The following is an 18020-nucleotide window of genomic DNA, read 5'->3' on the forward strand; positions in this document are numbered from 1 at the left end:
TACGAACATAAAAGTGGAGATATAAGAAATGGAGATTAATAATAAAATAATGAAAACCCAGGATACAATTCCAATTGAATATATCAGTGGTTCTCAACCTTTCGTCAGTCATGCACCCCCTGCGCACATGTTTTTAACTCAATCAATTATTTGAATAGCTCTAAATTACTAGTATCTCAAAGGGCTGCACTGTAATTGCTCCAAAATTTTGTTTTAACACATTTTAAATATTCCCCTTAGACTTTTCGCGGGGAAAATATTGTACATTTCGTGTTTTTGAGATAACATTTTTTTTTCTTTTTTTTAAGGACAAAAAGCATGAAACAGTAAAAAAAAACAAAAAAAAAAACTTTATATCCACACGTAGATCTAAAGTTGATCTTGAGGTCCAATAGTTGAAAGTAAAAATAATATATATTGCTATATGACTTACTTTAAACACTTGTTTGTATCCCTGAGAATTTGAGTCATTCCTCAAAAAACTACAATGACCCAAAACTTCACATCAAATTTTCCACATTTTCTGTTTTTGTCATTTAAAAAGGGCATAAAACATTTTTTTTTTTACTAACTTTATTTTAATGGATAGATCTGCAGTTAATCTATTGATAACTAAATCACTCAATCATTATTTATATAGCCCTAAATCACTAGTGTCTCAAAGGGCTGCACAAACCACAACACAAACCATGACATCATCGGTAGAGCCCACATAAGGGCAAGCAAAACTCACACCCAGTGGGACGTCGGTGACAATGATGACTATGAGAAACCTTGGAGAGGACCGCATATGTGGGCAACCCCCCCCCCTCCCCCCCTATAGGGGAACCGAAAGCAATGGATGTCAAGCAGGTCTAACATGATACTGTGAAAGTGCCCCCTAATCAGAACAAAGTATTTTTGGTTGAAAAAAAGAGAAAAAGAAGTAAAATGCAGCACTATGTCATCAGTGCAAAATGTTGCTCCTTTGTAGTGGTCTTTCTTGAACCATTTGGAAAAAAAGATATGAAAAATGACTAAAAACTTGTTGGAAAACAAGCGAATCAATTATAAATAAATATTTTTACACATAGACGTAATCATCAACTTAAAGTGCCCTCTTTGGGGATTGTAAAAGATATCCATCCGGATTCATGAACTTAATTCTAAACATTTCTACACAAAAAAATAAATCTTTAACATCAATACCTATGGAACATGTCTACAAAAAAATCTAGCTGTCAGCACTGAATATTGCATTGTTGCATTTCATTTCACAGTTTATGAACTTACATTCATATTTTGTTGAAGTAGTATTCAATGTATATATTTGTAAAGCATTTATTAATTGTTGCTATTTTTAGAATATTTAAAAAAAAAATCTCACGTACCCCTTGGCATACCTTCAAGTACCCCCAGGGATACATGTACCCCCATTTGAGAACCACTGGAATATATGACAGTAGTTTAATATCCCTGCTAAATTGCATCTTTGACCACCAATTACACTTGGAAAAACATTAAATATTGCTGGAAACAACATTCACTTCTACAAATTGTTCCCTGCATATTTAGTAGTGATGGGTTGATGAGGCGTCATGAAGCCTTTCGACACATTGCAAAACTGTAATGATACTGTGTCGATACTGTGTCACTAAATATGGGTTGTACTTGTATAGCGCTTTTCTACCTACAAGGTACTCAAAGCGGTTTGACACTACTTCACATTCACACACACTGATGGAGGGAGCTGCCATGCAAGGCGCCAACCAGGACCCATCAGGAGCAAGGGTGAAGTGTCTTGCTCAAGGACACAACGGACGTGACAAGGTTGTTACTAGGTGGGGATTGAACCAGGTTGCACACGGCCACTCTTCCGTTCCGCCACGCCGTCCCTGTATACAACCCATAATTTACTGAATATAAATACTGACATTACAAATCCCTACAGGCAACCTGTGAACCGACTCAACTGACACTGATCGCCACACCACCTGCCCCACTCGACCCCCTAGCAGAACTTACACACATAGCCTCACAGCCCAGAAGACGACGCCGAGAGAGATCTACCCCCGTTGAGCTGCCGTCTACCGTCGTGTAGATCTACCAGACCTGCTCAACTGTTGTATCATATATCCAAAGCTATCAAATATCCTTACTTGAGACCAACCTACGTATTCGATGTTATACAACTTCTCTTACTTGTTTCCAGCATAACTATTGGTGTCGCTCCAATAAGTGAAAAGTTTGATGTTTAGCCCCTTTTTTACCTAAATTACTTTGATTTTGATAGACGAAACGCAGGACGTTACACCCAGCAGTATTCCTTGGCAGACTGGTACTTAGGCTTGTTCTAATGTCCTTGTGCCTCAGTCCTTCCTTCCTAACGACAGCTTAGCTGCTGCTGCTAAAAGTTACAGATAAAGAAGTTGAAACGTAAAAACGGTGTTCTTATTCTCTTACCGGAGTACGCTCATGGGTGAAGAGTCCCAGCACAACAACAACATCAGTTTATCTATATGGTTCTTTAATAATTTATGTAGCTGAACCAGAATGATTTCTTCAAGACTAAAGATGGTTTTCAGGCAAAGATGTTCCATCACACACAGCGGAAAACTATAGTACCAAATATGTTATGCTGTTTTTTCACGAAACACTTCAATACAAACATTGCAGTGTGTAAAAAATATTGTGTCAGAAGTGTTGATAGTATTTTCTAAAATTCTTCCAAAACTAAAAAAAAACATTTTAAGGAAGGAGATGAACATTTCAGAAAATGTTTATTTGGACTTCATTATGTTCTTCCAGTGGCCAAAAGGAGGCACGGCGTCAACGTTACTACTTTCAGCCAATCAGTAGAAAGCGTTGGCGCATCAAAATTTACATAGAAGTGTTTATTAAATCACTGCCTCGCCAGTTAGGGTACGTTCGTATTGTGTTAGAAAAATGCCTGAGCCAGCTAAGTCCGCGCCCAAGAAGGGCTCCAAGAAAGCCGTCACCAAGGCTGCCGGAAAGGGCAAAGGGAAGCGCAGAAAGACAAGGAAGGAGAGCTACGCCATCTATGTGTACAAGGTCCTGAAACAGGTCCACCCCGACACCGGCATCTCGTCCAAGGCCATGAGCATCATGAACTCCTTCGTCAACGACATCTTCGAGCGCATCGCCTCCGAGGCGTCTCGTCTGGCTCACTACAACAAGAGATCCACCATCTCTTCCAGGGAGATCCAGACCGCCGTCCGCCTCCTGCTGCCGGGTGAGCTGGCCAAGCACGCCGTGTCTGAGGGCACCAAGGCCGTCACCAAGTACACCAGCTCCAAGTAAAGTTGCTCTAGTAAATTCTACAACCCCACCAAAACGGCTCTTTTAAGAGCCACCACATCATTCTCAAGAGCATATCACTTTGCATTTGAAATATGGTTTAACTCTGTAGTTACCTTGTCAGTAGCTCACATTGGATTTAGTTATTGTATCAGTCTTTGGGATTTAGATAGTATATGAAGTTCACCACATTTGAAACATGTGTCCAAGGGACTTTAATAAAAAATTGAATATAACAAAATTTAATTAAAGATACTTAAAGATGGTGACTGTAAAATATGGGTTTCGAATTAATATTACTCACAATGTGGGGATTTTTCCACTGGGGCCACTGAAAAATCAAAGCAAGCGAGAGCCATTTTGATTTAAAAAAAAAAAATACATGTATAAAATATATACACTCAGTCCCCATAGGATTTTGGTAAAAAAATATTTTAAAAATGTGTAATTCAGTATTTTTTTGTATTATTTTTCAATTTCTAAATCTCTAGATCGACATTGGGTCATTCTGTTAATATATCATTTTTAAAGATTTTAGTTGTATGCTCTTTTTGTCAAAGAAAACCCTGTTTTTTTATGGAAAAAACCCTAAATAAATAAATAAATGATAAATGGGTTGTACTTGTATAGCGCTTTTCTACCTTCAAGGTACTCAAAGCGCTTTGACACTACTTCCACATTTACCCATTCACACACACATTCACACACTGATGGCGGAAGCTGCCATGCAAGGCGCCAACCAGCACCCATCAGGAGCAAGGGTAAAGTGTCTTGCTCAGGACACAACGGACGTGACGAGGTTGGTTCTAGGTGGGATTTGAACCAGTGACCCTCGCGTTGCGCACGGCCACTCTTCCACTGCGCCACGCTGTCCCTATATGCAATAAAATATGCAATATTTTCACCCAATACATTTTGGAAGTGGAATATTTGAGATTATATAATTGAAGCTTTAAAAAGGTCAATAACTCAAAAAACTATTGATTTTAATTCAATGATTTTAAGCAATGACACTTAAAAACAAATCACAGCAAAATGATTTGGTATCTAAAAGGGTCCTACTAATTAAAGTGTTAAAAAATAAATTATTCATTTAGTTGACTGTTTACTTTTAACATAATCTCGAGATCAACTTCAGATCCATCCATCAATTATAAGTTGTATTGTTTATGTTTTTGGTTTGTTGGTTTTCGGCCCTTATTTAAAAAAACAAACAAAAAAAACAGTTCCATTTTTTATATGGCAAACACAAAAATGCATAATTTTCTCCCAAAATATCTCATAGTGGAATATTTCATGTGACGTAATTGGAGCCTTGAATAGGTCAATAATTCATAATGACATAGATTTTGATTCATTATTATTTTTTATTCGAGTAAACATTGCAACTTTTTATTGTTACATTCCACCTGTTTGCTCTTTCATTACAATTTTTATGTTTTATTATTTTTTTTTTCAATCGTGATTTTGAACTGGGCCGTGGGGCCGTTGAAAAATGACCTGCGGGCCGCAAATGGCCCCCGGGCCGCACTTTGGACACCCCTGATTTACATGGTGTTGTCATTGTAAACATTTCATAAGGTGGCACCATTAATCTACTATTATTGTTATGGATTTTCCTTTGACTACTAAACTTGTACGATAGAATTCTGACATAAAAAAAAAATCACGTGGTAATAACATCCATCCATCCATTTTCTACCGCTTATTCCCTTTTGGGGTCGCGGGGGGCGCTGGCGCCTATCTCAGCTGCAATCGGGCGGAAGGCGGGGTACACCCTGGACAAGTCGCCACCTCATCGCAGGGCCAACGCAGATAGACAGACAACATTCACACTCACATTCAAAGACAAGGGCCAATTTAGTGTTGCCAAAACATGTATATCTAAAATATACAATCTCCAAATAAGACAAGACAAAAATGTAAGACCCTACCTGCTGTCTGTATATTTTAACTACCTTGGGTATTCACATATTCAAGGTGTTTAATACTAATATTGTGTTATATAAATTGGCTTTTGATGGTCCAAAATAATCAAGTACTTGCCCAGACTAAAACATTTTAACTGTCAAAATAAAAGGCTTTTACATTGTGTTGTGATGTTACTTCTGTCAATTAGTCTATTTCAAAAGTAACAATAATTAGTAGGAATTTATTCAAAATGTTTTAACTATACTGCTAATTCCAGTAGGATTCCTATTGATTGAGACAGTTTTACCCCTGGATTCAAAAATATAAATACTTGCTTTAATACACATGCTATGAGTAATAACTACTCTGTTAAAGTAGCAACATCATTCCTTTCATGGTATTTGCATTTTTCCCTAATAAAATCCTGATCTACTTTGATATCCAACCTTTGCTGCCTACTACTTTGTAGTCTATAGCTTAATTGTGGGCCCAAATGAGACACAAAGATGGAAATGTATTGTTTATCTGTTCCGGACACAAATAAAAAGCTACATTAAGGAACTAAGGAGTAGATGAACCGAGAGTTTATACAATCATTACCTTGTGTGTCTCCTTTTCTAATAGTATTGTCTATATACTGGTCATTCATGCACATGTGGACACTGATATTTCATCGTGCTTTGATGTCACCATTTTTCATTTGCTGGAGAAAAGATCATAAAATGTGTAACTATTGTGCAGTGGTGAAAATAATAAGGGAAAATGCTGCGTTAAAGACATTAACGATGAATGATGTAAGGTAATAAATGTATACGCTGGATGTAAATCTAGCAAGAAACAGTTCATGTTTAATGAATTAAATACATTATTATCATACATGCTGCTGCTGTTGAGATGAATGGTTGAAAATGTATTGTTGAATGTAAAATCACTATATAAAGTACTGAAAAATAAAAAATAAAAGAATGCATTGTGTTGTTCATCTTTATCACCTTTTATATGAATACAGTGCAAATAATCTCTAAACTTCATAGTTGAATATTATCTAAAAATACATTGAAGTATTATTAGTGTTGCACAAACAATACATGAGTATTTAGGCAATAATGGACATGTGTTGAATCCTTTTAGTAGATAATAGTAGTCATTTATGCTGTACACTGACTACTCTATATCCTCTCTCTATATATGTATATACAAACCTATATAGTCAACATATTTATGTCTATAGTCTTGTCCTGTGAGAAGATATATTGTTATAAAAGTGTTCAAGTGTAAGGAGAGTAGGCCTCTCCCCTTTTGTGTCACATGTACTTCTTGTTTAATACCAATTGGAACATAAAACTATGGTTCTAATACAAGATAGAAAGACAAACACATGTCTTTAATTACACAAAGGGAATAGAATGATGTATTAAAGACGTGAGAGGTGATATTAGATGATAACAGACACCAGCCTGACCCCAACAGTGGTCATTGTGTTTGCTGCGTCACTAAAACCTTGTCTTGTTTCACAGCGGCCATCAATGTTTGTCTTTTTGGGCTGGGAGTTTCTGAGTGAACATGTTTTGTAACCCGTAGGGCAGTTTTTGTTGCATTTTGAGGGACTTTTAAGTGTTTAATTGTAGAAATGAGTGAGGAAAGTCGTCCAGCTTTGCTGCTGATGTCGGGGAAGAAGTCAGCTTTGGAGGGTAGTTCGATCCAAATGTCACAAATGTGCACACTCTAAACGTCATAAATGTGAGGAGACACTAGTCTACTACAGAATGAGACCGTTTTTGCTTTCTAAAATCATTTCTTTCGCGTTTTTTAATCGTTTTAAATGTGCGGAGAAAACACAAGTGAGGCCAGTTTGACAGCGCGCCGAGGAGAGAGCCAGTCGCTTGAGTCTCCACGGTTCTCATCCTGCCTTTAAGTTCCGCCCCTTGCGACGTACTGACCAGTTGAGTCTCACCTCAGTCCCTGTCAACAACCATCCGAGTCAAACCAAGCCATCATGGCAGAAGTAGCACCAGCCGCACCCGCCCCGTCCAAAACGGTCAAGAAGAAGAAGACCACCAAGACCGCGAAGGCCGGACCCAGCGTGTCCCAGCTGATCACCGAGGCTGTCGCCAAGTCCAAGGAGCGCAAAGGAGTCTCCCTAGCCTCCCTCAAGAACTCATTGAACGCCGCCGGTTACGATGTGGAGAAGAACAAGGCTCGCATCAAGATTGCTGTCAGGAAACTGGTGGCCAAGGACGTCTTGGTGCAGACCAAGGGCACCGGCGCTTCCGGCTCCTTCAAGATGAACAAGGCGTCTGAAGCCAAGCCCAAGAAAGCTCCCGCTAAGGCTAAGAGCGCCGCCAAGAAGCCCGCAGCCAAGAAATCACCAGTGAAGAAAGTGGCAGCCAAGAAGTCCGCCAAGGCCACGATCAAGAAGCCCGCAAAGAAGGCAACAACCCCGAAGAAGAAGGCAAAGACGGCGGCTAAGAAGAGCACCAAAAGCCCCGCCAAAGCCGCCAAGCCGGCGGCGAGGAAAGCCCCAGCTGCCAGGAAGAGTCCTGCTGCCAAGAAGAGCCCCGCTAAGAAGGCGAGCAAGCCTAAAGCCAAGACTGCAGCCAAGAAGAAGTAGTTCCATTTACTCATCAAACAAAGGCTCTTTTTAGAGCCACCACTTTCTCCTTTAAGAGTAAAATATCCTCGACGTGAAATCATTGAGCAATAATGTAATGCTCACTATATAGTTTTTGTTCCTTGGCAGCCACCGTATTTAATACAAACCAACACAAAATCAAGCAAGCGTTCTAAATTGCAAACCGTGGGATTAAGTAATATAAATGTGTATATATGTATATATACATATATATATATATGTATATATATATATATATATATATATATATTTTTTTTTTTTTTAAAATAGAGATGCTTTTCAGAATCTAATGATTAATAGTTTTTTTATTCATTTTTAATGTCTTCCAGTTGGAACAAGGCTATATTTCACCCCAAAATGTTTCAAAGGGGAAACATGGAGGTAATTGGACTCCTTAAATAGGTCAATAAAATATAAGACTTATTCCATCCATCCATCCATTTCTACCACTTATTCCCTTTTTGGGGTCGCGGGGGGCGCTGTCGCCTATCTCAGCTACAATCGGGCGGAAGGCGGGGTACACCCTAGACAAGTCGCCATCTCCTCACAGGGCCAACACAGATAGACAGACAACATTCACACTCACATTCACACACTAGGGCCAATTTAGTGTTGCCAATCAACCTATCCCCAGGTGCATGTCTTTGGAAGTGGGAGGAAGCCGGAGTACCCGGAGGGAACCCACGCATTCACGGGGAGAACATGCAAACTCCACACAGAAAGATCCCGAGCCTGGATTTGAACCCACGACTGCAGGACCTTCGTATTGTGAGGCAGACACACTAACCCCTCTTCCACCGTGAAGCCATAAAGTTGTAAAATTTAATTGTAAAATTTTTATTTTTATTTTAATACTTGAATTTTTACATCAAATTTCACATAAATATTTTTTAATCATTGTGTTTCTGAATTGTTGTATTTTATGCCCTTTGGGTCAAACAAACCTTAGTTTTTATATGGATAAAACAACATTTATTGAAAATGTTTTATTTTATTTTCTCAAATTAACTGTGTGTTAAACATATTGGCCAATAAAACCATTGGCAAAAACACATTCTTAATCATTTCTTTTGAACCAATACAAGTTATGATTGACACATAGCTTCCTGCATACTGTTGCAGTACATTACATGGATAGAATTACATAATCTCAATTTCAATTAATGATTATTAAAATAACAAACTTCACTCAAAATACATATCTGTTTCATCATCTTGCTCAAGACATGTTCACTATTGTTGTTTTTTTAAGTTCATTTTTCATCGGCAATACATCCACATTTGTTTTCCTTATTTTCCCCTTATTTTCCCCTCAATGTTCCGTTTATTTTTTTTTTTTACTGACTGGTCCAATAAATGTGCTGACAGCCATCAACTAAACACTCAAGTTCCAAATAGGTCGGCCTGCGCCATTTTCTGCAATATGTCATTTTACCGACAGGTGGCAGCAGAGTCCACATTGTAACAGAAACAAAACCACAGCATTTCCTTCAAATTAGAAACACATTAAGTGGGTGTTGTTTTGCAAACAACATTCACACTCACATTCACACTGAGATAGGCGCCAAAAGGGAATAAGCGGTAGGAAATGGATGGATGGATGTTTTGCAAACAGTCAAATATATTACCTTATCGACACCTCACACCAGATAATAACACGAAAATAGTCAACATAAGTCCTTAGTTTAAATTTTCCTGAAGGAACTCTCCTAAAATAATCAAAGTACTATCTATCCATCTATCTATAGTACTTATTTTTCAGCATTTCACATTCCTGAATACATAATTCATTACATGATCATGTTAATGTGAGTGTGAATGTTGTCTGTCCATCTGTGTTGGCCCTGCCATGAGGTAGCAACTTGTCCAGGGTGTACGCCGCCTTCCGCCCAATTGTAGCTGAGATAGGCGCCAGCGCCCCCCGCGACCCCGGAAGGGAATAAGCGGTAGAAAATGGATGGATGGATGGAAATGGATGGATACTCTTGCAACGTTGACATCTGATGCCAAACTACATTCTGCAAAGAGTCCAGGGCTTCAGAAGCTGTTGGTCAGTTCTTGTCGATGATTGGTTCATTTCAAAGTGCTCTTGTCCAATGGTTGATCAGCCTTTGCGCCGGCCTCCCCCCATACGGACCAATCAGCGCTGACTTGTCTTTATAAAACGCACAGCTTGCGGGGTGAGACTTAACGTTCTTTCCCTGAAGTCGAGACGTAGCAAACAATGGCAAGAACTAAGCAGACAGCTCGTAAATCCACCGGCGGCAAAGCCCCCAGGAAGCAGCTTGCCACCAAGGCCGCTCGTAAGAGCGCACCCGCCACCGGCGGCGTCAAGAAACCTCACCGTTACAGGCCCGGTACCGTGGCCCTCCGTGAGATCCGCCGCTACCAGAAGTCCACCGAGCTGCTCATCCGCAAACTGCCCTTCCAGCGCCTGGTTAGGGAAATCGCCCAGGATTTCAAGACCGACCTCCGCTTCCAGAGCTCCGCGGTGATGGCTCTCCAGGAGTCCAGCGAGGCTTACCTGGTCGGTCTGTTTGAGGACACCAACCTGTGCGCCATCCACGCCAAGAGAGTTACCATCATGCCCAAGGACATCCAGCTGGCCCGCCGTATCCGCGGAGAGAGAGCATAAGCATCTAACTCTTCTACCACAACGGCTCTTTTAAGAGCCACCACACCTTCAACTAAAGTAATTCCTGCCACAATGTAACACTGACCACGAGTTAATAGTTAACATGAATTTGCCAATATATTCCTTTCTATACATCCTTTAGAAGCCTGTTTTAAGTCATTCCTGTTCTTACATTAACATTGAAACTGTAAATAACAGATCTTGTCTCCACTCTATTCTGTCACTTGAAAAAATGTTGGATCTACCGAACGTTATTTTGGCATTAGGCAGCTGAGATATGCACCCGTGACCCCCCAAATAAGTGGTAGTAAATGGATGGATGAATGGATGGAGATACATTTTATAGGCATTTTGTGAATTGAAAGGGATATGGATGCCTTAGAAGCCTTAGATATTCAATCCAATCTACTGTATTTATATAGCACATATAAACATCTTTCCAAAGTGCTGCACAATATTACTAAAAACATCCACATACTATCCTGAGCTCCAATGACTGAATAAAAAAAAAATAATAATACATATAAAACCAATATAAAGAAATATATAAATAAATGATAAATGGGTTGTACTTGTATAGCGCTTTTCTACCTACAAGGTACTCAAAGCGCTTTGACACTACTTCCACATTTACCCATTCACACACACACATTCACACACTGATGGAGGGAGCTGCCATGCAAGGCGCTAACCAGCACCCATCAGGAGCAAGGGTGAAGTGTCTTGCTCAGGACACAATGGACGTGACGAGGTTGGTACTAGGTGGGGATTGAACCAAGGACCCTCGGGTTGCGCACGGCCATTCTCCCACTGCGTCACGCCGTCCCTAAAAATAAATATTAATAAAATAAATATGATTAAAAACTATTTTAAGGGTGAAACCAATCAAATTTTACAACACAGAGGGCAACAGAGGACCATACAACTCAGGTAGTGTTGAAAGCCAGAGAATAAAAATGTAAAAAAAATAAAAGTAGTGTAAGTGAATATATTTAATGAACAGCTGGTGCTCTGCTATATGATGCTAACATGACCATTTTTACATCCATATGGCTTTCCTTTTTTCAGCAATCTTATTTGTGTTATTTGTATTGATTGATTGATTGATTGATAAATTGAAGTCATATTTCTTCCTCTTCCCTTTCTTCTATCAATGTTTTCTTATTGCTGATATTGTATTTATCTTTTGTAATTATAAGTTTTCTGATTATGTATTTACTTTATTATTATCTGAATTATGTTTTATTAGTATTGTTAAATTTTCTTACTCTATTTTATTTTGTTTGTATTTGATCCATTATTTTAACATTTAGACTTGTTTTCTTTAATAGTGTTATCTATATACTTATTGTTTTGTTTCTTTCTCATTTTCAAGCAAAAAAATATTTGAATGTTTTTTATTCCTTTTAAAATTTGTATTGCGCTTGTTTTTGATTTTTTTTGTTTCTGAAGTTATTTTAAAAACTGTTAATAAAAATGTGTAACTGAGGAAATATAGCATATAAGGTAACGTGTTTAACTATGTGTGGTAATCTATAGTACAGATATAAAACGGATATGCACAGATATTATTGGAGTAAAACATGCTTTATTCATCCATCCATTTTCTACCGCTTATTCCCTTTCGGGGTCGCGGGGGGCGCTGGCGCCTATCTCAGCTACAATCGGGCGGAAGGCAGGGTACACCCTGGACAAGTCGCCATCTCATCGCAGGGCCAACACAGATAGACAGACAACATTCACACTCACATTCACACACTAGGGCCAATTTAGTGTTGTCAATCAACCTATCCCCAGGTGCATGTCTTTGGAAGTGGGAGGAAGCCGGCTTCACGGTGGCAGAGGGGTTAGTGCGTCTGCCTCACAATACGAAGTTCCTGTTTCTGTGTGGAGTTTGCATGTTCTCCCCGTGAATGCGCGGGTTCTCTCCGGGTACTCCGGCTTCCTCCCACTTCCAAAGACATGCTTTATTCAATGGAAAGCAAAATACTACATGTGTCCTAAAGCAGGGGTTCTCAAATGGGGGTATGCGTACCCCTGGGGGTACTTGAAGGTATGCCGAGGGGTATGTGAGATTTTTTTCAAATATTCTAAAAATAGCAACAATTCAAAAATCCTTTATTAATATATTTATTGAATAATATTTAAAAAAAATATGGATGTAAACTGTGAAAAGAAATGCAATATTCAGTGTTGACAGCTAGATTATTTTTTAATTGTTGTACTTGTAAAGCGCCTTTCTACCCATTTTTAAGGAGCCCAAAGCGCTTTGACAGTATTTCCAAATTTACCCATTCACACACTGGCAAGAGCTGCCATGCAAGGCCCTAACCAGGACCCATCAGGAGCAAAGATGAAGTGTCTTGCCCAAGGACACAACAGACGTGACTAGGATGGTAGAAGGTGGGGATTGAACCAGTAACCCTCAAATTGGTGGCACAGCCACTCTACCAACTTCGCCACACCATCCCCACGTGTGGACATGGAGATATTGAATATTGATGTTAAAGATTCCTATTTTTGTGAAGAAATGTTCAGAATTAAGTTGATGAATCCAGATGGATCTCTATTACAATCCCCAAAGAGGGCACTTTAAGTTGATGATTACTTCTATGTGTAGAAATCTGTATTTATAATTGAATCACCTGGGGTTTTTTTTCCAACAAGTTTTTAGTTATTTATATATATTTTTTCCAAATAGTTCAAGAAAGACCACTACAAATGAGCATTATTTTGCACTGTTATACAATTTAATAAATCAGAAATTGATTTTGCTTCTCTATCTCTTTTTTTCAACCAAAAATGCTTTGCTCTGATTAGGGGGTACTTGAATTATAAAAAAATCACTGAAAATAAGTTGAGAACCACTGCCCTAAATTACCAGAATATCTTGCTTTATTAGTATATTTGTATATAATATTGCACATTGATGCTAAGTAATGGTGCGTTGTTGAGGTCAATTACTGTTTTTATTGTGTTTTTGAAAGGACTCAAAGTGGAAGCAGCACTCAAACAAGCGTTTTTACTTACCCTTCGCTGATTGGACAACCGTTCTGTGACACAGTCAGCCAATCACAGAGCAGCAAAGGAGTGTATAAATCTCCTGTTAGCAGGGCTGCGAATGCTTCATTGCAGTTGGACCACATACGTTGATATCTTCGTAATTAATAATGTCTGGACGTGGCAAAACCGGCGGCAAGGCCAGAGCAAAGGCCAAGACCAGGTCTTCCCGTGCCGGACTGCAGTTCCCAGTGGGTCGCGTCCACCGTCTGCTCCGCAAAGGCAACTACGGCGAGCGTATCGGCGCCGGTGCTCCTGTCTACCTGGCAGCAGTGCTGGAGTATCTGACCGCTGAGATCTTGGAGTTGGCGGGGAACGCAGCCCGTGACAACAAGAAGACCAGAATCATCCCCCGTCATCTTCAGCTGGCTGTCCGCAACGACGAGGAGCTCAACAAACTCCTGGGAGGTGTCACCATCGCCCAGGGCGGTGTGTTGCCTAACATCCAGGCTGTTTTGCTGCCCAAGAAGACCGAGAAGGCCGCCAAGAAGTAAAATACATCTCATTTATAATCCCACAAAGGCTCTTTTAAGAGCCACTCACTTCTATCAAAGATTGTTTCCTTTCTGAACATTATATTGTATTATACGGGTTAGTGACACATTTACCAATAATGAGGGTTCATTCCAAAGGAATCAGTTTTCACCTTAACTGATTGTTGGCATCACAGTACTTTCTCCTGATAGAGACATGCAGACTTGAAACTTAAAGTGATGGGATCGGCAGTTATGACTACTGCATCACTAGAATCAGCTCCTTAAATTGATTTGTTCAAAAAATTCGCTCATCGAAACCATTTCTGCAGCAGCAGTTCTGTGTGCAGGTCGGCGAATCATGAGTCAGTAACAGCTTCCCCAGCGGCAGACCTCGGTGTGTGAGAATCTGACAAGATAATTTATTTTAGAATTTGCTACAATATAATTTTCAATTAATTCCTTCTTTTCTGTTCTGTCCTCTCCATGAAGCGTCCATGACATTTTAAAATGGATCTGAAAACACACTACAAAAAAAAGTTATTTAAAGTGGTAAAAAATTACATACACATTAACAAATTATATTATTATTATTACATTTTAAGATTTGATTCGACGACAAAATTGAAATGTATTCTTAAATGTGTTTGAAAAGCAATTATTTTATACTTTATATTACATTTATTTTAACAATTCATAGTGGATTTGACAAGATAGAAAAAATGATTCTAAAATGTGTTACAAGTTTTCTTTTTTTACATTACATTTTATTTTAACATGTAATGTTTCTGACAAAACATACATGTATCAAAATGTAATAAAAATCACTCTTCCTTTTATATCACATTCAATGTGGTTTTTTTTAAAATTTTTAAACTATTATGATCACTCTAAAAGCGGTATATAATAAACACGATATGAAAAATAGAATAAAAACATGTGTGCAGGTCGGCGAATCACGAGTCCGTCAGTAACAGCTTCCCCAGCTGCAGATCTCGCTGTGTGTCAGTTGGCGAACGACACAATCAATCAATCAATCAATCAATGTTTATTTATATAGCCCCAAATCACAAATGTCTCAAAGGACTGCACAAATCATTACGACTACAACATCCTCGGAAGAACCCACAAAAGGGCAAGGAAAACTCACACCCAGTGGGCAGGGAGAATTCACATCCAGTGGGACGCCAGTGACAATGCTGACAATGAGAAACCTTGGAGAGGACCTCAGATGTGGGCAACCCCCCCCACCCTCTAGGGGACCGAAAGCAATGGATGTCGAGCGGGTCTAACATGATACTGTGAAAGTTCAATCCATAGTGGCTCCAACACAGCCGCGAGAGTTCAGTTCAAGCGGATCCAAGACAGCAGCGAGAGTCCCGTCCACAGGAAACCATCTCAAGCGGATCAGTAGCGTAGAGATGTCCCCAACCGATACAGGCGAGCGGTCCATCCTGGGTCCCGACGAGCGGTCCATCCTGGGTCTCGACTCTGGACAGCCAGTACTTCATCCATGGTCATCGGACCGGACCCCCTCCACAAGGGAGGGGGGGACATAGGAGAAAGAAAAGAAGCGGCAGATCAACTGGTCTAAAAAGGAGGTCTATTTAAAGGCTAGAGTATACAGATGAGTTTTAAGGTGAGACTTAAATGCTTCTACTTAGGTAGCATCTCGAACTGTTACCGGGAGGGCATTCCAGAGTACTGGAGCCCGAACGGAAAACGCTCTATAGCCCGCAGACTTTTTTTGGGCTCTAGGAATCACTAATAAGCCGGAGTCTTTTGAACACAGATTTCTTGCCGGGACATACGGTACAATACAATCGGCAAGATAGGCTGGAGCTAGACTGTGTAGTATTTTATACGTAAGTAGTAAAACCTTAAAGTCACATCTTAAGTGCACAGGAAGCCAGTGCTGGTGAGCCAGTACAGGCGTAATGTGATCAAACTTTCTTGTTCTTGTCAAAAGTCTAGCAGCCGCATTTTGTACCAACTGTAATCTTTTAATGCTAGACATGGGGAGACCCGAAAATAATACGTTACAGTAATCGAGACGAGACGTAACAAACGCATGGATAATGATCTCGGCGTCTTTAGTGGACAAAATGGAGCGAATTTTAGCGATATTACGGAGATGAAAGAAGGCCGTTTTAGTAACGCTTTTAATGTGTGACTCAAAGGAGAGAGTGCCCTCAGCACCCTATGTACGACGCGCAAAGTGACTGAACGAGAGCCTCAATGTGACATCATCCTCCGCGATACAGTCAGTTCTTTGATTCACAGAATCAGTTACCTGCGTCAGTACGTTCGCGAACATGATTCACGTCGCGACACAGTCAGTTCTTTGCATCAGTACGTGAATCACGTGATTCGCGCCAGTTCCACTCATACCGGCATGGTCGCGGCGGAGCTTAACTGAACTGAGAAAGGAACGAATCAGTTCAGGAAGTGATTTGGTTCAGTACGTTCACTCAAAAGATTCGTTCGCAAACGACACCACACTAATACGCAGTAGAAGCAGGAAATAGGGTGAACGTGAGTCCCTACACAGCTCTGTGCATGTAGTACACCTGGCAGTGAGTGACTGACACAGCGCCACAGTTGGCACAGTTCAGTACGTGAACCTGAATCACTTCTGCAGCAGCAGTTCTGTGTGCAGGTCAGCGAATCATGAGTAACAGCTTCCCCAGCGGTAGATCTCCGTGTGTCAGTTCGCGAACGACACAAGCCCTCAGCACCCAAATGAACAACGCACAGTGACTGAACGAGATCCTCAATGTGACGTCCTCCTCCGCGACACTGTCAGTTCTCTGTGTCAGTAGGTTCGCGAGTCCTGATTCTGAATGAGTGAGTGAGTGCAGTGCGAACCTGAATCACGTTCTCAGCGACAACCTGTGAGTTCTTGTAGGTTCGTGAAGCGAACCTGAATCGTTCTCTGCCCTGACAGACTCCCCTTGACGTTCGCAAACAGACATTGCAGCTGTAGTAGAGATTCTGTTACATTTAAAAACTCTGTGCGTTTCCGGCCTGTCCAGTAAACAAAGTGTGACTAAATGTCTTGGTTGTAAAATATGTTTTATTGCACTGAAATGAAAATATTAATTAAATAAAAGTTATAGCAATCAACAGTTAAATAAATAAGCCTTGTTTGTTTAATTGCAAAAACATATATTAAATTAAGAAATCCTTAACAAATGCCAACATAAAAACTAAATGTTCTGTAGCAAAGATAATGTAAACTTAAATATGCAATCAAAAAGGTAAATAAATACCTTCAAAATAAAACAAATAAATTAAGAGCCAGAAATGCCAACTTAAAAAACTAAAGGTTCTGTAGCCTATGTTTAAAAATATAACGAAAAAAATATCAACTTAAATGTGCAAACAAGAAGAAAATAAATAGGCTACCTTAAACAAAACAAAACAAATATTAAACCAACTGCCAGAAATGCCAATATTAAAACTAAAATTTCTGTAGCTTACATTTAAAAATATAAAAATGGAAATATCAACTTAAATATGCAATAAAAAATAAAATAAATAGCTTGTTTTGTTTATTTGGCTTGAGTCAGCATTAGCCGTTAGCTTGGAGAATGAATGGAAAACGGATGCCAATGGCATGAAACATATCCCGGCGACGGGAGGAGAATCACTCGCGGTATTGGGGCAAGCAGAGCAGAGAGCGAGAGGGTTGTCATTCACTGAGTGATTCATGTCGTTAATCCGCGGTGAACAAAACGTTCGCTCAGTCCCTCCCCCGCCCCCATGATGAGGAGCTGGCTGCGTTGTTCGCCGACATCGAGGGTTTAGTGAGTCACAGAATGCGCCAGTTCCACTCATACCGGCATGCTCGCAGCGGAGCTCAACTGAACTGAGATAGGAACAAATCAGTTAATGAAGTGATTCGGTTCAGTACGTTCACTCAAAAGATCCGTTCGCGACGACACAACACTATTTGACACCATTTCCACATTCACACACTGATGGCGGGAGCTGCCATGCAAGGCCCTAA

The 18020-nt window shown here is 40.0% G+C and overlaps 3 protein-coding genes across 3 annotated transcripts; all 3 read left to right on the forward strand.

The window, feature by feature from the left end:
• The first annotated feature begins 2920 nt into the window (after window positions 1-2920).
• On the forward strand, window positions 2921-3479 carry LOC133557365 (histone H2B 1/2-like). Its single transcript, XM_061907768.1, has one exon. The coding sequence runs from the start codon at window positions 2926-2928 to the stop codon at window positions 3298-3300; it is 375 nt and encodes a 124-aa protein (XP_061763752.1). The 5' UTR covers window positions 2921-2925; the 3' UTR covers window positions 3301-3479.
• Window positions 3480-7163: 3684 nt separating this feature from the next.
• LOC133557355 (histone H1-like) lies at window positions 7164-8277 on the forward strand. The gene has a single exon (XM_061907757.1). The coding sequence runs from the start codon at window positions 7205-7207 to the stop codon at window positions 7817-7819; it is 615 nt and encodes a 204-aa protein (XP_061763741.1). The 5' UTR covers window positions 7164-7204; the 3' UTR covers window positions 7820-8277.
• A 5342-nt stretch (window positions 8278-13619) lies between these two features.
• On the forward strand, window positions 13620-14138 carry LOC133557362 (histone H2A). Its single transcript, XM_061907764.1, has one exon. The coding sequence runs from the start codon at window positions 13646-13648 to the stop codon at window positions 14027-14029; it is 384 nt and encodes a 127-aa protein (XP_061763748.1). The 5' UTR covers window positions 13620-13645; the 3' UTR covers window positions 14030-14138.
• Window positions 14139-18020: the final 3882 nt, after the last annotated feature.

The sequence above is a fragment of the Nerophis ophidion genome, linkage group LG08 (genome assembly GCF_033978795.1).
Source record: "Nerophis ophidion isolate RoL-2023_Sa linkage group LG08, RoL_Noph_v1.0, whole genome shotgun sequence".
Classification (NCBI taxonomy): domain Eukaryota; kingdom Metazoa; phylum Chordata; class Actinopteri; order Syngnathiformes; family Syngnathidae; genus Nerophis; species Nerophis ophidion.

What these genes read in the sequence shown, in the direction of transcription:
- LOC133557362 (XM_061907764.1), top strand. Translation starts at nt 13,646, where the DNA reads ATGTCTGGACGTGGCAAAACCGGCGGCAAGGCCAGAGCAAAGGCCAAG.
- LOC133557365 (XM_061907768.1), top strand. Translation starts at nt 2,926, where the DNA reads ATGCCTGAGCCAGCTAAGTCCGCGCCCAAGAAGGGCTCCAAGAAAGCC.
- LOC133557355 (XM_061907757.1), top strand. Translation starts at nt 7,205, where the DNA reads ATGGCAGAAGTAGCACCAGCCGCACCCGCCCCGTCCAAAACGGTCAAG.